Below are 21,823 nucleotides of genomic sequence, written 5' to 3'. Positions count from 1 at the left end.
GTTCCTTACTAAACCTACATTCTGACCCTCATACTATAGCTACCACCACCCTATCCCTCCCAACAGTGCTGTCTGTTACTGTTTGGCCAGACAGCCTTGAACTGTTAGGAAGAACAGGAAATCTTAAATCCCTTTTTGATTAGCAGACAGACAAGTTAGCTTAAAAAAGAGTCTTAAGTAACATATTCCTTTATAGTTCACTTAACTTAAAATATCAAATGGTAGAACTTAATCATTGGTTAAATTTTATCCTGTTATTTTTTAATTTCTCTCTTCAATATGATTACTTTTTAAATCTTAACATTTATTTAATGCCATGAATTATCTTTTCAGATTTCTGACATTTAAAAATTTCAAAAATATGTCCTTTATTTTTGCCAAAGCTATTAATTTAAAATTAGAGAGAGGGCACCAAAATACTTTTGGGTAACACACATGACAAAAAATTGTGTAATGACAATAATCTGGTAACTTTTATTTTACTTTCCCAGAAATATGCATAAAGATCCATTAAAAACACTTAAGGAACTAAAGAGCTCTTGCTTACTTATCTTTGTCTTTTACTAAATAGTGAAAGAAAGAATGAAAAAAATAAATTTTGAATGAAATGAAATTAGGGCACCCAAGTGTGTGTGTGTGTGTGTATGTATATTCTATGTATGCTTCTGTATATTTATATAATGATAGAATAATTAAATCTGGTTAATCTAGGATTAACATAACTAGGAATAATACCTAGTCTAGATCTTGACTTTAGTAGTTCCATAGCATACCCAAAGAGATATGGCCCACTGAAAAAGTTATGGAGGAAATTAAAAATTCCAAGAATCAAATAAAAATGATAGTACAACTAACAGAGAGTTATATTAATATCACTGCTGATGAAGGAAAAGGTCTTTGACAACATCCTAAAAAAGCAAGCATGGGAAGGAACACAGCTCAACATAGTAAAGGTTAGCTACAATGAACCCTGTTCTAGTCTGCCTTCTGCTGTGATAAACACCATGACCAAAAGCAACCTGGAAAGGAAATGGTTTATTTTATTTCAGCTTACAGTCCATCATGAAGTCAGTGCAGAACTCGAGGCAGGAACCTAGAGGCAGGAACTGAAGCAGAGACCATGGAAAAGTGATGCTTTCTGGCTTGCTCCCCTATGGCTTGCTCAGTCTGCTTTCTTATACCACCCAGGACCATATACCAAGGACCATGGTCAACACTGGGCTAGGCCCTCCTTCCACATCAATCATTAAACAAGAAAATACCCTGCAGACTCACTTACATACAATCTGGTGGAAGCAGTTTCCCAATGACACTCCTAGGTAACTCTAGCTTGTGTGAAGTTGACAAAAAAAAACTAAGTAGTGCAGTCAACATTTCATCAAATGGGAGAAAGCTAAAAGAATGTCTTCTAAAGGAGAGAGGAGTGCCCCTCCCCTTAATATACTGTTCAACATCTTCACTAGGGTAAATAGAAGGTATACAAAGAGGAAAGGAAGTAACCAAAGTACCTCTATTTGCAAACATGATCCTCTACTCAAAAGACCCTAAAGATCTGATAAACACTTTCAGGAAAGTAGTGAGGTAACAATCAACATCCAAAACCCGGTATCTAAGGTATATGCTAGCAATGACACAGCAGAAAATAAAGAGTATCTCATGATTATGCCAATTATGACACAGCAGAAAATAAGGAGAAAATAGATTCATCAAGGGGTGAATGCTATCTACAAGAATGAATTTTAAATACTGAAGACAGAAACAGAGGAAGACACTAAAAGAAAGATGCTCTGTTGTGGTCTGAATGAGGAATGTCCTCCACAGGCTCCTGTATTTACACATTTTATCACCAGCAGATTCAGCTGTCTTGAAAGGTTCTCTGCTTCCTGTGTACACGTGAAATGTGATCAGCTAGCTCCCTGTTCTGCCACCATCTCTCCCTGACTCTTGTTATGTCTTCTCCATCATGATGGGCTCATCCTCTGGAACTGGAAGCCAAATTAGCCTGTTGCTCTCTAACATACTTTTGTCAGGATGTTCTTCTATCCCAGAGACAATAAAGTACCTACCGCAGAAACTGGTACCAAGAAGTGGGGTTGCTGTCTAATAAATCTGACAATGTGGCTTTTATGTCTTTGGGCTACTCCGGAGAAGTATTTGAAACTCTGGGATGGAAAAGCACTGAGAGCTATGGGCACAGCTTAAAGCCCAGCTCATGATGTTCCAGAGGGGATCAAGACCTGCACAAGAGGCCATTTGTGAGATGCTTTAGCTAAAGCAAAAATCTAGCTGTACTCTATCCATGTCCTGAGAATTTGTGTGAGGGTGAATTAAAAAGCAATAGACTAAACTGACAGAAGAAGTTCCCAGACAGCATAACATTGAGCCTGTGGCATGGTTATTACTGGTTATTCTTGTGCAAAATAAAATAAAGCAAAAAAAAAAAATGGGACAAAAATAAATTTAAAATGTGCAGTCTGGAGAGGAAAAGAGCACTAGGAAGTTTAAGATTACAGACAAATTATGAGCTAGAAGAAGTAGTAATCCTAAAGTGACTGGTGCCAGGACAGAGCAGCCTCTGGCTCTGTACTAGAATAGGATGGCACCCTGAGGGCAACGCCCCACACAGCTGAACCACCACTGTGTGGAAGGAAAGAACCAAACAACTTTTCTGCTCTTAGAAAGCAAATGCCTAATGGAGATTTAAATCACTTTCAGCTTACAAAAGCTGCGGTAACTGAGCTCCAAAGGGGCTGAATTTTAAAGACAAGCAAGATGTAAGATTGAGGGGATTATGGGTTCTTCCTCCAGAGAGTTGCAGAGGTGTGACAACATGTGACTGGGTCTGAGTCCAGGCAAGGAGTCCCTGAAAGGAGGCCTTCAGAGGCCACTGGTTTAAGTTACATAAACAAAGTCTGGGTTGTGATGGATACTCTAGAATGTTAAAGGTAGCAGAGCCATGAGAAGTCTCCCAAGGAGGGCTGAACACAGGGAGTGGAAAGAGCCCAAGAGAGCTGGAGGGGCAGAGCCACCTAAACTCTTTGAAACTGAAGCCCTAGATATTGGACATCAAACTACAGGATTTAGTGTCCCTATTATGTATGTCCTCAGTATCTCCCTATTCCTCCCTTTGGGAACAGGAATGTTTATTTTGTGCCACTGTATGTCAGAAGTATATAACTGACATTTTGTTTGATATTTTGTTTGCTTGATAGTTTTGGGTTTTTTTTTCAAATTTTATGGGAGGGGGCTGTGTCACAGTTAACAGATTACTTTGACTCTTAGAGGAGATCCTACACTTTGTACTTTTGAACAGTGTCTGGACTGTCAAAAGAATATGACAGCTTTTGAAGTTGGACCCAATATATTTTGCATCATATGATGGCCATGAGCCTATGGGGGCTCAAGTGTAGTAAGAATTAACACTGTGAAAATGGCTACATGACCAAAGAAATGTACAGCCTCAATGCATTCCCCATCAAAATTTCAATGACATTCTGGGAAAGGTGTTGCTGTGCAAGCCTGGGCCTGGTGGTGACCTGAGTTAAACTCCTGTAATGCCCTAGAACTGACTCTACAAAATTGTCCTTTGATCCCCATACTATATACTGCGGAACATGTGCATACTGCACACATAATAAAAATTTTAAAAATTCCAACGACATTTTTCAGAGAACTAGGGAATTCACATGGAAACACAAAAGGAACCAAATATCCAAAACAATCCTTAGCAGAGAGAGCAATGTTAAAGATACAATACCACCCAATCCTAAATCTTATCACAGAGCCATAAGAACAAGAATAGCATAAAACAGACATGTAGACCAAGAGACTAGAATAGAGGACCCAGATATAAACCCATTCAGTTACAGCTACCTACTTCTGAACAAAAGTTTTCAAAAATGTAAATTGTAGAAAGACAGCTCCTTTAGTAAAAATTGAGCCGGGCGGTGGTGGCGCACGCCTTTAGTCCCAGCACTCGGGAGGCAGAGGCAGGCGGATCTCTGTGAGTTCGAGGCCAGCCTGGGCTGCCAAGTGAGTTCCAGGAAAGGCGCAAAGCTACACAGAGAAACCCTGTCTCGAAAAACCAAAAAAAAAAAAATTGAATTTCCTCATGTACAAGAATGAAACTAGACCCATCTTCCAACTTCTGTAAAAATTAGTTCATGATGGATCAAAGGGGTGTGTAGATAGAGTAGCAGTGAAGAGAACTTTTGCTCTTCCAGAGGATCCAGGTTCAGTTCCCAGCACTCACATGGAATGGCTCACAACAACCTGTACTTCCAGCTCCAAGGGATCCAGTAGCATCTTTTGGTGTCCACAAGCACATGGCATACAGGCAAACAGACACATACACATAAAAAAAATAAAAACTTTAATGAAACTGCTAGAAGAAAGCATGCAAAGCAGTTTAAAACATAGTTATAGATAAAGAAGTTCTAAAAAGGACTCTGGGCTGCCTAGTTTTATGTCAACTTGACACAAGCTAGAGTCACCTGAGAGATAGGAGCCTCAAATGAAAAAAGGGGGAAAAAAAGCCTCCACAGGATCCTGCTGTAGGCATGCCTATAGAGCATTTTCTTAAGTAGTGATTGATGTGAGAGGCTCCATGGTGGAGGGTACCATCCCTGGGCTGGTGGTCCTGGGTTCTATAAGAAAGCAGGCTCAGCAAGCCATGGGGAACAAGCCAGTAAGCAGCACCCCTCCATGGCCTCTGCATCAGTTCCTGCTCCAAGTTCCTGCCCTGTTTCCTGTCTTGATTTTTTTTCAATGATGGATTATGATGTGAAATTGCAAGCCAAATAAATCCTTTCCTCCCCAAGTTGTTTTTGGTCATGGTGTTGCATCACAGCAATAGTGACCCTGACTATAAGACAGACTTCAATAGCAAATCACAGGAATTGACAATGGGACTGCATGAAGCTAAAAAGAATGGGAGAAAATTTTTTCCAAGTACGGTGAATAAAGATCTCTAAAAGGGAACAATACACACACACACACACACACACACACACACACACACACACACACACCACCACCACCACCACCAACAACAACAACAACAACAATAAAAGAACAGAACAACATAAAATGCAATCAGTAAATTGGCTAATGAACTGAAGAGAGGGCTCTCCAAAGAAGAAATACAACTAGTCACTGAGTATTTTCATCAGGAGTATGCTAATCAAAACTTCTTTAAGACTCCATCTTACCACAGGTGAACAGTTATCACCAAGAAAACAAAGAGCAAGAAGTGCTGAGGGTTGTGCAGAAGAAGACCCCTTACACATTACTGCTGGGAAGGCAAGCAGGCACATCTGCTGTAGCAGTCAGTATAGAGGACACCTGAGAACTAAAATTGAGGGCTGCTGAGACAGTTCAGCAAGCAAAGGTACTTACAACACTTGATAACACGACTTTGGTTGACAGAACCCACACGGTGGAAGGAGAGAACACTCCTTCAAGCTGTCTTCTGACTTCCACATGTGTGTTGTGGCACACTCATAGTTACCCACATACAACACACACACACACACACACACAAATAAACAAATAATTTTAAAACCCTAAACTTAGAAATACTCTATGGTCTAACTCACACCATTCCTGATTATGCTCAAAAGATTCTAAATTATCACACCAAAGATACAACTGCATATTGGTATTTATCACTACTGTAATTTTGCTATTGTTATGAATCCTAATGTTGTGATGACCTCACCCATAAAATTATTTTCGTTGCTACTTCATAACTGTAATTTTGCTACTGTTATGAAATGTAAATATTTTTGGAGATAGAGGTTTGCCTATGAAGTAGCAACGAAAATAATTTTATGGTTGGGAGTGAGTACAATATGGGGAACTGTATTAAAGGGTCACAGCACTAGGAAGGTTGGGAACCAGTGATCTAAGCCAATGCAGCACAGGTCCAATCAGGGAGTATAAGTAAAGCCAACCAATAAGCAGAAGGATAAACTGGAGAGCAGTCATCAGGGACTGCCTTTGCCTGAGGATCAAAGGGACAGCAGCATCAGGAAACCCAGGAGAGTGCTCAGAAAGCTCAGCATGAGCTACCTGTACATGCACTTGTAATCCCAGAACTGGCAGCTGAGGCAGGACAAGCAGATTGTCTCCAGCTTTCCAACATTAACTCCCCCCGAGGGTTTGGCCACATCCTCGCAATGAAGTTCAAGTTCTCAGCATGATGTATGAGCCATTTCAAGAACCATCGCATTTCAGCTTCATCTCCAGTTGTACTCCCCTGTACACAACATTTTGGCAATTCTAGTCTCCGTGGTTACTCAAATAATTCAAGTCACTCTTTCCTTCTACTGTTTTTAAATACTGCTGCCTCTGTGTCTAAAATACCTCAAAGGCTCTTTGTCTGTCTTGCCAACTGCTAGTTTTCTTAAAGACAGCTCATGTGTCTGGGAAGAACGTTCTCTGTTCCTAACTGTCACAGGACTCCTGTCGTATGTTCTTGTAACACCACATGCACTAAATGGGCTCGCTATCTATACTGATAGAACTGTTCACTTTTTCTTTCCTTAACTAATAAACTGGTTTGTTTTGTTTTCAGTGCTGGGGTCCAACTCAGGGCCTTGTTGGGCAAATGCTCTACCACTAAGCTACATCCCTAGCTTTATTACATTATGGTCTTAAAAGATAATAACTGTGTCTTGATTTTCCCCAACTTCCTAGGAACTAGCACAGTACACTTGAGAAGATTTAATAAACTCACAAGGAAAATATGATTAGTTATTTTTCCCTCCACGGAAATGTCCTATGGTAGAAATAGTACCGCATTAAGCTCTCTCCATAACTATCTCACAGATTATGAACCTTCAAATCAAAGCTGGTGATAATTTAGATCTGCACAGTTCTTTCTATGAATTCTTGTTAGGTAGTACACTTCCTAAGGAAGTGATTCAAACACTTACTCATTTACGCTAGATCTACCTCATTCCTTACATGCTCCTAGAGATTTGCTATTGTGAGAACAGTAAAGGCCACAATGATCTGTTTTTCCTCTAAGCTTCACTGTCCTCATTCTCCTTCCTTGAGACTTTCTCTTGGTGCTGTTCTTTCTCCTATCTATAGGCCAGTCCAGGAAGGGTCTGGCCAAATGACAGAGCCTTCTCTGATGGTTAGATGGGAGGAGATGAGATCGAGTACCCATTAAGCTTTTCTTCCTGTGGTCATCTCCGCAAACCAGTCTTCGCTCTCTACTATTCCTTTTACTTATATATCTAATGTCTTGGTTACCATTCTATTGCTGCGGTGAAACACTGTGACCAGAAGCAAGTTGAAGAGGAATGGGTTTATTTGGCTTAAGCTTCCCAAACACTGCTCATCACTGAAGGAAGTCAGGACAAGAACTCAAAAAGGGCAGGAACCTGGAGGCAGGAGCTGATTCAGAGACCAAGGAAGATGTGGCTTACTGACTTGCTCAGCCTGTATTTTATATAGAACCCAGGACCACCAGCTCAGGGGTAGCTCCACCCACAACAGGCTCGCCCCTTCCACATCAATCACTAATTAGAAAAATGCCCTACAGCTGGATCTTATGGAGCCATTTCCTCAATTGAAGTTCCCTCCTTTCAGACAACTTTGGCTTGTGTCAAGTTGACATAAAACTAGCCAGCAAGCCTGCTAATTCTGGATAGATGAAAACATACAAAAAGGAGAGAGCTTTTACTGTCTGGTTCTCTTTATTCTTTTTCCCTCATTAAGAAAAAATCTACCCAGCAATTTTAAAACAAAGTTTCCATTTTTATTACCTATGATATAGAGAAAGGACTGTTTTCCAGGGAGGGAAGCACAGAAATGCGTCCTTGTACAGAATGCTCATGTGGGAGTTAGCTCCCATCAGGGTCTGGTGATCACTGAGGCAGACTGTACACAGCTCTTCTGGACCTGCAGGACGGTGTCACTGCGAGATATTAAAATCAACTGAAATGAGTTAAGAAGAGACAACTTACAGGTTGCAGTCACAAACTAACTCTTAAAATATAACCTGTTTATCATTCAGGGTCTGGCTATAACTGGGATTAGCAGTCCTTGTGTTTTAAAATATAATAAAATAATCGATCTTCATCTGCTAATGTATTGGGGAAATCAATGCCATGTTCATTAAAATGCTTCCTTGATAAATAATATTACAGACAATAATTTGAAAGGCATACAAGTAAGCTAAGATGTGCGATCAGAAATTTATATTCAATGTGGGTCATAGTGAAAACATAAAATTCTATTAAAGAAAAGTTAGTAAAGAAGGCAACCCCCCTCTCTCTCTGTTTATATATTCTCTTGCCTAGATCCTTTTAAGAGCATATCTTCTTAATTGTGCATCAGCTGCTTCAATTGTTTAAACTGACTTAGAAAATTTCTAACACATGTAAGCTTTCAAGTTTTATTTGTGACTACTGGGTTAGTTATTTTTCTAAAGAGAGTTTTCAAAGATTTAACAGCAGAGCCAGGCTAAGGAGAATGAAAGGAGAGGGGCACTGAGAATCCTGGTTTGCCTGTTGCAACCATGGTTGATACTAATCAGTGTGTGCACAAGTCCTTCACCCTCAAAGGTATTCCATTTGGATGATGACCAAGTATGTGGTGACTCACCTCCATGGATTCTTTAAATTAAAGCCATGACTATTAGAAGTCCAAGAACCAAAAGGGATACAAAGAAATGTAAAAAATACATATCCAAAGTGTTCAGGTCTTAGTTGAAAAGACAGAATAAGCATTTTCAAATTAAACATAAGCATACATAATTTCAAACACAACTGAAAAAAAATGTTGCACACAGGTGGTACTTGGTAAGTCAGTTTCTCAACAGTTAACAGTTACACTACAGCACTCACTACCTCCACTTACTGAGTACCTTAGAGGTACCAGGTCCAGTTTAAAGTATAACATATGCTTACTAGTTAATGTGGTGGTTTGAATGAAAAAGGCCCCCACAGGCCCATAGGGAGTGGCACTTATAAGCCTTGGAGTAGATGAGGCCTTGTTGGAGAAAGTGTGTTACTGGAGATGGGCTTTGAGGTCTCAGATGCTTAAGCCACATCCAGTGTCTCACTCTCTTCCTGCTGCCTGCTGATCTGGATATAGAACTCTCAGCTACCTCTCCAGCACCATGTCTCCTGCCATGCTAATAATGACTAAATTTCTGAACGGTAAGCCAGCCCCAGTCAAAGAGTTACCGTGGTTCTTCCCAGCAACAGAAACCCTAAACTAAGAACAGTTAACTCAAAAGTTCCTACTATTGATGGTGACAAGAGCTACACTGATAAGAAATGTACTTACTGAGCTTAGATAACCTGTAGCACCTTGTAACAAGCTACTAAGAAACAGCCAATGTTTAACTCAGCTTCTCTAATTCCAAAGACAGCGACTTTTTGTCTGTTTGCCTGGCTTGTAACAACAGAAACTTACTATCTCAGGCCGAGTACTGAGCGAAGCACTGAGTTGCTGGCTCGGTTGGCTTGTTCTGGTGAATAAAGGGGACATCTGTCCCACGACTCTCTGCTTGTCTCTGGCTTTGGTGGCCATCTTCAGCTACTGAATTTAAACAAGTCAAAGACCTGAGTCTTCATATGGCATCCATCCCAACCCTTTTTGTACAAATCTCCCCTTTTTATGATACTAGTGACACTGACTGAAAGGGCCACCTTAACCAGTAACTTTTCTATTGCCCTCATTTTCATATATAAACACAATTCTCATCAACTGGAGGTGGTTTTGTTCCTCATAGAGTATTTGGTGATGTCTATCTGTCATATATCACCAAAGGTAAGAAGAAATGCTAGCAGGTAGAAGACAAGGACTCTTACCAAACCCACTGCAATTCATGGGATGGCCCCCAACAGCTGAGAAAAGTGCTAAGGTGATATCCAGTAAAGAAAGATTACAGCAAATCTGGCAGAACATCTGAGCTGAGTTTACAGCAGGCAGTTTGAGCAGCCTTGAGTGTGGGGACAGGTGGTAACTTCTAGATACGGGAACTCCTGCTGACAGGACAAGACAGGTTTAAGATGTAGTTAACAAGAAGACTTAGAAAGTCTGGGTGCAGGTGGGTGGGGGGTGGGGGTGGTAATATTGTGTTTCTGGGTAGTGATGGCACACGCCTTTCATCTCAGCACTCAGGAGGCAGAGACAGGTGGATCTCTATGAATTCAAGGCCAGTCTGGTCTGCAGTGTAAGTCAAGGACAGTTAGGGCTAGCCAAAAAAGATAAAAAGAGAAAAAAAAAAAAAAAACTGAAGGAATCAACCCTGAAGGGGAGTAAAAATAAGATCAGAAAGCAGAACTGAACTTTTCAAGACTGAAGGACCTGGCTAGATTCACTTACACTTTTTGATTTAAAAAAAAATGAACACAAAAGAATTTTATAGTCAGACCAATCAGGAAATAAGAAAGAGGAAGGGCGTAATTCGAGTTCTACTGCAATTGTTACATGACTGAGGACTCGGAGTTTGTGAAGGAGACAAAGGGAAAAACCGCAAGCATATGCAGTACCTACCAGACAAGGAAACTGTGCACTTGCTTTTTGTTATACAATGTAGCAAATTCCTCTTCTTACCTGTGATGCACTGAAACTGCCCATCTTCTCTTCTTATTGTAAATGCTTCCCCTGGGTTAACCTGGACCAGGATAACCTTGAAACAATGGAAAAAGAATTAACTAAAACTATAAAGGAGCAAATCGGTATATAAAACTATGGAGCTAGTAAGCAAGCAGATGTGAGCTATTTAACCTTTGAAAATTACAGATGATACATGTTTTACCTTTCAAGGGGTCACAATCAGGCCAGAAAGAAAAAAACCAGAAAAATAAGCTAATGGCAAATTTACTCAGTCACAAAGATGGAGTCAGACCTCACAGTTGTGGATTACACATTGGGGTGTATAATACTTAGCACAGCACAGTACTTAGGAGTTGATAAACTGATGAGCAGATCATGAGCAGAACATACTTGAATCAGGATGAAATCTTAACATATGTGAAAGTGTAAATTTAATTCCTCCATTTATAAGTAAAATATATACTACTTTTATGACATTTGAATCTTGATAAAACAAAAAACTGGAAAAATGAAGTCTACAGTCCAAAATACAATCAGGATTATGATAAAATTCTTAGTCTTGCTATCTGACTGATAGCAAAGACTGATTTATCTCCTAAATTCTACCCAAGACAGTGTAAGATTCTAAAAGAGTTTCATGTTTTACTACTCAACTATCCAAACAAGTGACTGCCTCATTATGTCACCAGTTACTTAGCCTTCCCTTAGACGAGGAAGTCTGGTAGTCCTCAATTTTCCCATTACTGTAGACAGTAGAGAAGTGAGCACCTCATGTATGTGGTCTCTTCCTCTCTGGTTAGCTTTATTTCCTTATGACAGAGACCTAGAAAACAAATTCTACTGCCTGCTATCCTATTACCTTTAAAGGACTTTCTCTAACAGTCTGTAAGAACATCCTTTCACTGCATTCTGAGACTCCTAAAGATCATAGTTTTATAAACTCTGATGCCTTGACAGACTTCAATTTGCATGTTTTCAGTGCCAGAAAGAAACAAAGGCTTTTGCACACGATGGACAAGCAATCTACCACTGAATAACATGCCCTCAGTGAAAACTTCACTTCTTTGATTATCATGCCTGTGTTTTATACTAACTCTTTTGTAAAATGCCTGGTTATATCACCTTAACATTTACTTTCCGGGCTTTCAAGTGTTCCTAGAAATTTGTATAAATGCTTTGCATATTAAGACTATTATATCTTACTATATTATGTTGTAAACATGTTCTCACCTTGTGTTCTCCTTTTACCTTAGTAGAATTATTCTCCTATCCCCACTGTTGTCTTTTTCCTTTGTGATATTTAATCTAATTTAAAACTTTCCTCGTTTCCATATTTAATTTCTCTTATGGTTGTGTGGTCTAGTGACACATTAGCACCACTAGCCAGATGCAGTTATCAAGCACTTAAAATGTGCTTTTATATAGGTGTGCTAGAGGTAAAATATATACTAGATTTCAAAAGCAGCTAGTATATATATATATAAACTAACAGTGTAATACATCATTAGCAGCTTTTATGTTTATTTCACATTGACAAAGTATTCAGGACAGACTGTGCAAAAATACTACAATTAATTTTGCCTGTTTGAATTTCTAAGGTGGCTATTAAATTTTTTTTACATGGGTTGCATTGTAATTCCACTGGACAATCTTTCCAGAGGATGTATAAATACTAGTTTCTAGTGCAATTAGACTAGCTGCTTCATGTTCCTGTCATAATAGGCTGTGTCCATTCAATGTGTAATTGTCCAGAGGACATTTGTGTGATAGTCTGGCAAAGAATCTGCCTTCATTGTTCCCATATCCTGGGATCTTAAGTAAGGCTGAATTAAAAAGTAATGGACTGATTTATTTGACAGGAAAGTTTCAAGGCAGACTAGCATTCAGGCTGCTCTCTGCTCTTACCCAGGCCTATAACAAGAAAGGGCAAAAAGATGAAAACTGAAGTTTGGAGAAGAAATGGGTGTGGTCAAGTCTATGCTGCACACAAACATCTGTAACTGTTAGAGACTAGTACCACTGCAGGGGACCCCGACCTACTGAAGGGCTTGTGAAAATACAAACTGATTTTAAATGAGTGAACTTAGACTGAGAATGGCACTGAATGGGGTCCCCTGCTCACAAAAAGCACCCTAGGTATTCCCAAGGTTCAGCAAACAGAGGTTGCTGCAGTTGTGGTCCAAGGGGAGCAGGTAACAGCTCCAGCTAACAACAGAAATGGCAACAATGTCCACAAGGTGCTGGTTTTGCAGGCACAAAAGATGCAAAGGGTCCTGGAGGTTTTAGACAAGGTTTCAGAAACCCACCAGACCAAACAATGTGTAGCAGAGCTACATTTTCTGTAAGGAGACCACAAGAGGCCACTGCATGAAGAAAGGAAAATGAAGCCCAAGTTCAGTTAAGTCCAGGACTTTGGATATGCCAGGACCATAGGATGCTTGCCAAGGAAAGTTGCAAGGCATGGAGCAAGCTGACTGCATGTGCTGCAGGTACCAGAGAGAGAGGGCTAGGGTTAGGGTTACGAAGCCCTTAGAATCAACCCCAAGATGATTCTATCATAGCTTCAGGTGCCTACCATGAACTTACAGGGTTCAGTTTCTGCTCTACTAGGTTTCAGTTTTCGCCTAATCCAGCAGTTCCCAATCTACGGGTCATTACCCCTTTGGGGTCAAGTAACTCTTTCACAGAGGTTGCCTAAGACCATCAGAAAACATAGATATTTACATTACAATTCATAACAGTAGTAAAATTAGTTATGAAGTAGCAACAAAAAAAACTTGATAGTTGGGGTCACTACAACTCAAGGGACTGTATTAAAGAGTCCCAGCATTGGGAAGGTCGAGAACCACTGATTTAATCTGTGCTAGCGATGCCTCCCTTTCTTCCTTTTAAAATAGAAAGGTTTGCTCTATGCCACTGTATACTGGAAGTATGTAACTGTTTATCTTAGGAGCTCACAGCTAAGAGACTGCTCCAGTGTTAGAAAAGACCCTGAACTTTTGAACTGTATTGGGATTATTAAAGAATTTGGAGACTTTTAACAATGGACTAAAAGCAAGTTGCTTTATGAGATGAACATTAGACTTTAGGAACTAGAGGTGGAATGTTATGATATAAAGTTGTCAACTTGTGATGGTAATCTATGATCTGATCATCAACTTGGTAAGATTTAGAATCACATGGGCACTCCCCTCTAGTTTTGTGCCTAACAGTTTCCAGAAAGGATTAACTGAGGATGGTGGACCCACCCTGAATGTGGGTGGCACCATCCTCTCAGTGCATACCTTACACAGGTGCACTAGCATCTCTCCCTGGGGAAACAATGTGACCAGATGTTTAACACTTCTGCTATAACTTCCCTACCATGATACAATAAACCCTCAAGTGTCAGCCAAATGGATCATTTCCTCCTTAAATTGCCTTTGCTGGGTATACTGTCACACAAACAAGAACAGTAACAAATACACTGGCATTAGCCAAGGAACCAAACAGGCAAGAGGAGAACCAGAGAACTTAAAGTAGTCTAAAACTACTGTTTGCTTCCCACATTGTTTTGAACGTTAATTCAGAGTCACAAATGAATATTATAGCTACTGTATTTTATTGTGTCTAGCTTAAAAATATCACGTAGAACCAGAATTTGGCTACAAATGATGCTGTTTTAATAACCTAAAAAATGAATATTTTATATGATTTCCAAATAACCTGGCATTTTCCTACTTATGTGCACAGGCCTGCAACTCTGAACTACGAGTCCTCTTAGGACAAAGAATGGTGTCACTAGGACACTTAGCACACCACACTGCTGAGCACAGTGGCACACTCTTATGATCTCAGCATTCAGGAGGCTGAGGCAGGCTGTGTGCTCAAGGCTAGCCTGAGCTGCAGAGTAAGCCACTTGGTGAAGGCACATCACAAAGAAAAGAAAAACCCACTTATCTATAAGTTAGGACACAGCGAGAACACATACTATAAATGAAGTACCTACCCCTTACCTTCTTTCAAGTTTAATTCCTGGTTAATAGTACTGTTATGTTTATTAGATACACAGAAATACTTGCTGCTGCTTCTACTACAAATCATTTTTTAGCATAAGCTAGCTAGATCTTACTGTACTTTATTCATTCAACAAAAATTTACTATTCCAAAAGTGAAATTTATCTTATTCTAGAGGGATATAAACATGGGGAAAAAACAAAAACAAAAACAAAAAAACAGGATGAATCCATAGTGGAATTACTACTCTAGAGGGAGATACTGGCAACGACAACAACAACCCCCCAAACCCCTACCACCACCACCAACAACAACAACAACAAAACAGCTATGTATAGGAATATGAAGAAGTGTGGTTATATTGGTGGTCTCCAATGAAGCGCACCTGTTAGTATTACACCCTGTGTAGTCTTCAGGATCAAATCCGGGCTTGGTCATGTTATCATAAACATGTAGACACTGGGCTTTTAGCCTACTGAAAAATTCCTTTGTCTGAAGACCCAAAAGTAAGAAAGAGAGTGCCTGACTACCCCACTGCAGATTTCCAGCCCAATATAGGTCTCTAAGGTGACTGCAGGCCTAGGATACCTCTAGGAGGAAGCAGCAGAGAAACTGTCCTGCTGATCCCTGAACAGGAAGCAGATATGGGAACAAAGAAATGGTTGTTGATTTGAGACATCTAATTAGGAGTTGGCTTACTACACATTCAAGGACAACTGAATGTACACTTGAAAAGAATGATGACTTTTTTAGTTATCTTTCACAGCAGCATGCACATCCACTTATTTTTATGAACGTATTTCTGTATGTTTATCAAAAATTTCTAGTTCTTCTTCCATAAACTACTTCTTACTGCCCTTTGCCTGTCTTTCAGATGGGTCACTGGGTATTTTCTAGTGCTTGGCAAGAGCTCACTGTTTGGCAATGAAATTTATTTTCTTTGGGTTTTTAAAATAAAAACAATTTTTCTTAATATACTAGAGTTTTATATGTTTCTGTAAAGAAATTATCATAGCATATTTTTCTCTGTATAGCTGCTGGGTTTCCTTTTGTGCTGTGAAAGATTTTCTATTGCATAAATATTTTTAAGAAATCCATGATTTTTAGTACATCTATGGTTTCTTCTCTTTTAAAAAATATTTAAAATTCTGCCCAAATCAAATTAAACATTTGAATTTAATGTGAGAAAACATCAGCTAATTATGTGAACAACCTGGCAAAATAATCATTCTATTTCCCATAATGCCTAAAAATGTAAGTGTATTATTGAACAATAAGTGTTCATAGTTATCTCCAGTTCTGCCTGGGCTGGCAGCTGCTCAGACCCAAGTAAACACACAGAGAATTATATTACTTAAAAACTGGGCCCCAGACCCCATCCCTGGGCACCAGCCACTCCAGGGAAGACCTGCCCAACTTGGCCCTAGGTTCTGGCCACCAGGCAGGTTCCCTGCTAGCCGCACCGGGAAGGATCCCCTTCTCCAAGACCCCTGGCAGACCCTGCAGTCTCCACGCCCTGCCCCCACGCCCATCCGCCTGAGCCCCAAGCCTCTTCCTGAGACTTAGAGGCCGGCCCCCAGCTCCCATCTTGCTCCGGACGTCCCTTTTGGAACACTCGTGAGTACCCTTCCTTGCCCCAGACCCCATCCCTGGGCACCAGCCACTCCAGGGAAGACCTGCCCAACTCGGCCCCAGGTTCTGGCCACCGGGCAGGTTCCCTGCTAGCCCCACCGGGAAGGATCCCCTTCTCCAAGACCCCTGGCAGACCCTGCAGTCTCCACGCCCTGCCCCCACGCCCATCCGCCTGAGCCCCAAGCCTCTTCCTGAGACTCAGAGGCCGGCCCCCAGCTCCCATCTTGCTCCGGACTTCCCTTTTGGAATACTGGTGAGTACCCTTCCTTGCCCCAGACCCCATCCCTGGGCACCAGCCACTCCAGGGAAGACCTGCCCAACTTGGCCCTAGGTTCTGGCCACCAGGCAGGTTCCCTGCTAGCCGCACCGGGAAGGATCCCCTTCTCCAAGACCCCTGGCAGACCCTGCAGTCTCCACGCCCTGCCCCCACGCCCATCTGCCTGAGCCCCAAGCCTCTTCCTGAGACTTAGAGGCCGGCCCCCAGCTCCCATCTTGCTCCGGACGTCCCTTTTGGAACACTCTGTGCGGATAAGGCCAAGAACGAACCACAAGGAGATGGGCAGACGTCAAGGCAGAAATATATACAACAAAATGAATAGCAATACAGCATCACCTGGCCCTAGCCCTCCTCCAACACCTAGACCTGAACATCAGAAATTGGAAGAAGCAGAAGAAAACAGCCTTATGAATGACATCATGAAGAAGCTAGAGGCTTGCGTAGAGGAAAAGACAAAAAAATGTGAAGAACGCTGTAAACAACTAGAGGAAAGGGCAAACAAATTAGAAGAAATCAATAAAGTCCTGGAAGAAAACAATAAAATACTGAGAGAAAATCAAGAAAAATCAATGAAACAAATGAAGGAAACAGTCCAAGACCTGAAAAGGGAAATAGAAAAAATGAAGAAGACACAAACAGAGGGAATGCTGGAAATAGAAAATCTGAGAAAACGATTGGGAACTTCAGATGCAAGTATAATCAACAGAATGCAAGAGATGGAAGAGAGGATCTCTAGCGTTGAAGATACAGTAGAAGAAATACATTCATCAGTCAAAGAAAACACTAAAGCCAACAAAGTCATGAACCAAAATGTCCAAGAAATTTGGGACACCATGAAAAGACCAAACCTAAGAATAATAGGGGTCGAAGAAGGAGAAGAATACCAACTCAAGGGCACAGAAAATATATTCAACAAGATCATAGAAGAAAACTTTCCCAACTTAAAGAAGGAAATGCCTATGAAGATACAAGAAGCTTATAGAACACCAAACAGACTAGACCCCCAAAAAAAGTCCCCTCGCCACATAATAGTTAAACAACTAAACGTACAGAATAAAGAAAGAATATTAAGAGCAGCAAAGGAAAAAGGCCAAGTGACATATAAAGGCAAACCCATCAGAATAACACCCGATTTCTCAATGGAGACTTTGAAAGCCAGAAGAACCTGGACAGATGTAATGCAGACACTAAGAGACCATGGATGTCAACCTAGACTAATATACCCAGCAAAACTTTCAATCACCATAGATGGAGTGAACAAGACATTCCATGACAAAGCCAGATTTAAACAATACTTATCCACAAACCCAGCCCTACAGAAAGCACTAGAAGGAAAATTCCAACCTAAGGAAGTCAGATACACCCTCGAAAACACAGGCAACAGATAAAGCCACAGCAGTAAACCCCAACGTATAGAAGTACCCACACATCACCACCAAAAAATAACAGGAATGAACAATCACTGGTCATTAATTTCCCTCAATATCAATGGACTTAATTCACCTATAAAAAGACATAGGCTTACAGAATGGATACGAAAGCAGGACCCATCTTTCTGCTGCATACAAGAAACACATCTCAAATTCAAAGATAGACACTACCTAAAAATAAAAGGCTGGGAAAAGACTTTCCAATCAAACGGTCTTAAGAAACAAGCGGGTGTAGCCATCCTGATATCCAGCAAAATAGACTTCAAACTAAAATCAATCAAAAGAGATCAAGAAGGGCATTACATACTCATCACAGGAAAGATCCACCAAGATGAAGTCTCAATTCTGAATATTTATGCCCCAAACACAAGGGCACCCACATATGTAAAAGAAACATTACTAAAGCTTAAATCACATATAAAACCCCACACATTAATAGTGGGAGACCTCAACACCCCACTTTCACCACTGGACAGATCTCCCAAATTGAAACTTAACAGAGAAATAAAGGACTTAACTGATGTCATGACTCAAATGGACTTAATCGATATCTACAGAACATTCCATCCTAACAAAAAAGAATATACCTTCTTCTCAGCACCCCATGGAACCTTCTCTAAAATTGACCACATACTTGGCCACAAAACAAATCTAAACAGATACAAAAGAATTGGAATAACCTCCTGTGTTCTATCAGACCACCATGGTCTAAAGTTGGATTTCAACAACAACAAAAACTACAGAAAACCTGCAATCTCATGGAAACTGAATAATACCCAACTGAATCACCAATGGGTTAAGGAAGAAATAAAGAAAGAAATTAAAGACTTCTTAGAGATCAATGAAAATGAAGACACCACATATCCAAATTTATGGGACACTATGAAAGCAGTACTAAGAGGGAAATTCATAGCACTAAATGCCCACATAAATAAGTTGGAGAAATCTCACACTAGAGACTTAATAGCATACCTGAAAGCTCTAGAACAAGAAGAAGCACAGTCTCCCAGGAAAAATAGACGCCAGGAAATTATCAAAGTGAGAGCTGAAATCAATAAAATAGAAACAAAGAGAACAATACAAAAAATTAATGAAACAAAGAGTTGGTTCTTTGAGAAAATCAACAAGATAGACAAGCCCTTATCCAAACTAACCAAAAGACAGAGAGAGAGCATCCAAATCAACAAAATCAGAAATGAAAAGGGGGACATAACAACAGACATTGAGGAAATCCAGAGAATTATCAGGTCATACTTCAAAAACCTCTATTCGACAAAACTGGAAAACCTAAAAGAAATGGATAACTTTCTGGATAGGTACCACATACCTAAGTTAAATCAAGACCAGATAAACTATTTAAATAGTCCAATAACCCCTAACGAAATAGAAACAGTCATTAAAAGTCTCCCAACCAAAAAAAGCCCAGGACCAGATGGTTTCAGCGCAGAATTCTACCAGATCTTCAAAGAAGAGTTAATACCAATACTCTCTAAATTGTTCCACACAATAGAAACAGAAGGAACATTACCAAACTCCTTCTACGAGGCTACAATTACCCTAATTCCTAAACCAAACAAGGATACAACAAAGAAAGAGAACTACAGACCGATCTCCCTCATGAACATTGATGCAAAAATACTCAATAAAATACTGGCAAACAGACTCCAAGAACACATCAAAACAATTATCCACCATGATCAAGTAGGATTCATTCCAGGGATGCAAGGGTGGTTCAACATACGAAAGTCCGTCAATGTAATACACCATATAAACAAACTCAAAGAAAAAAACCATATGATCATCTCACTGGATGCAGAAAAGGCATTTGACAAAATCCAGCACCCCTTCATGATAAAGGTATTGGAGCGATCAGGAATACAGGGAACATACCTAAACATAATAAAGGCAATTTACAGCAAGCCAACAGCCAACATCAAATTAAACGGAGAGAAACTCAAAGCAATTCCACTAAAATCAGGAACGAGGCAAGGCTGTCCGCTCTCCCCATACTTATTCAATATAGTACTTGAAGTTCTAGCCAGAGCAATAAGACAACATAAGGAGATTAAGGGGATACAAATTGGAAAGGAAGAAGTCAAGCTTTCCCTATTTGCAGATGACATGATAGTATACTTGAGCGACCCCAAAGATTCCACCAAGGAACTGATACAGCTTATAAACACCTTCAGCAACATAGCAGGATACAAGATCAACTCAAAAAAATCAGTAGCCCTCCTATATACAATGGACAAAGAAGCGGAGAAGGAAATCAGAGATACATCACCCTTTACTATAGCCACAAATGACATAAAATACCTTGGGGTAACACTAACCAAGCAAGTGAAGGACCTATATGACAAGAACTTTAAGTCCCTGAAAAAAGAAATTGAAGAAGATGTCAGAAAATGGAAAGATCTCCCATGCTCATGGATAGGCAGGACTAACATAGTAAAAATGGCAATCCTACCAAAAGCAATCTACAGATTCAATGCAATCCCCATCAAAATACCAACACAATTCTTCACAGACCTGGAAAAAATAATACTCAACTTCATATGGAAAAACAAAAAACCCAGGATAGCCAAAGGAATCCTGTACAATAACACAACTTCTGGAGGCATCACGATCCCTGACTTCAAGCTCTACTATAGAGCTACAGTAATAAAAACAGCTTGGTACTGGCATAAAAACCGACATGTGGACCAATGGAATCGAATTGAAGACCCTGACATTAATCCACACACCTATGAACATATAATTTTTGACAAAGAAGCCAAAAGTGCACAATGGAAAAAAGAAAGCATCTTCAACAAATGGTGCTGGCAAAACTGGATATCAACATGTAGAAGGCTGCAAATAGATCCATATCTATCACCGTGCACAAAACTTAAGTCCAAGTGGATCAAGGACCTCAACATAAATCCAGCTACTCTGAACCTGCTAGAAGAGAAAGTAGGAAGTAGTCTTGAACGCATTGGCATAGGAGACTACTTCCTAAATAGAACACCAGTAGCACAGACTCTGAGACAAACAATCAATCAATGGGACCTCTTGAAACTGAGAAGCTTTTGTAGAGCAAAGGATACGGTCAACAAGGCAAAGCGACAGCCTACAGAATGGGAAAAGATCTTCACCAACCCCACATCTGACAGAGGCCTGATATCCAGAATATATAAGGAATTCAAGAAATTAGACATCAAAATGCCCAACAGTCCAATTAAGAAATGGGCTATAGAACTAAACAGAGAATTCTCAACAGAGGAAACTCAAATGGCCGAAAGACATTTAAGGAACTGCTCAACATCCCTAATCATCAGGGAAATGCAAATCAAAACAACTCTGAGATACCACCTTACGCCTGTCAGAATGGCTAAGATCAAAAACACTGAAGACACCTTATGCTGGAGAGGATGTGGAGCTAGGGGAACTCTCCTCCACTGCTGGTGGGAATGCAAGCTTGTACAACCACTTTGGAAATCAATATGGCGCTTTCTTAGAAAATTGGGAATCAATCTCCCCCAAGATCCAGCTATACCACTCTTGGGCATATACCCAAGAAATGCTCAACCACACCATAAGAGCACTTGTTCAGTTATGTTCATATCAGCATTGTTTGTAATAGCCAGAACATGGAAACAACCCAGATGCCCTTCAACTGAAGAATGGATAAACAAAATGTGGTACATATACACAATGGAATACTACTCAGCAGAGAAAAACAATGGCATCATGAGGTTTACAGACAAATGGATGGATCTAGAAAAAATCATCCTGAGTGAGGTAACCCAGACTCAGAAAGACAAACATGGTATGTACTCACTCATAGCAAGATACTAGACATGAAATAAGGATGACTTGTCTGCTACTCACATCACCAGGGAGGCTACCTGGAAAACAGGACCCC

The 21,823-nt window shown here is 40.3% G+C and overlaps 1 protein-coding gene across 3 annotated transcripts in view; it reads right to left on the bottom strand.

Annotated features, from left to right (window-relative positions):
• The window catches only part of Fndc3a (fibronectin type III domain containing 3A), a 164,493-nt gene that overhangs the window by 89,510 nt on the left and 53,160 nt on the right, over positions 1-21,823 (bottom strand). For all 3 annotated transcript variants that reach the window (XM_052732786.1, XM_052732784.1, XM_052732785.1), the window contains one exon: positions 10,582-10,657. In XM_052732786.1, the coding sequence (XP_052588746.1) occupies positions 10,582-10,657 (76 nt within the window). The remainder of the gene's footprint in view (positions 1-10,581; positions 10,658-21,823) is intronic.

This window comes from Peromyscus californicus, unplaced genomic scaffold, assembly GCF_007827085.1.
Source record: "Peromyscus californicus insignis strain IS unplaced genomic scaffold, ASM782708v3 Scaffold_12__1_contigs__length_115047231, whole genome shotgun sequence".
NCBI classification, from domain to species: domain Eukaryota; kingdom Metazoa; phylum Chordata; class Mammalia; order Rodentia; family Cricetidae; genus Peromyscus; species Peromyscus californicus.
The sequence above is the reverse complement of the archived record's forward strand: the minus strand, read 5'-3'. Positions and strand labels throughout refer to the sequence as shown.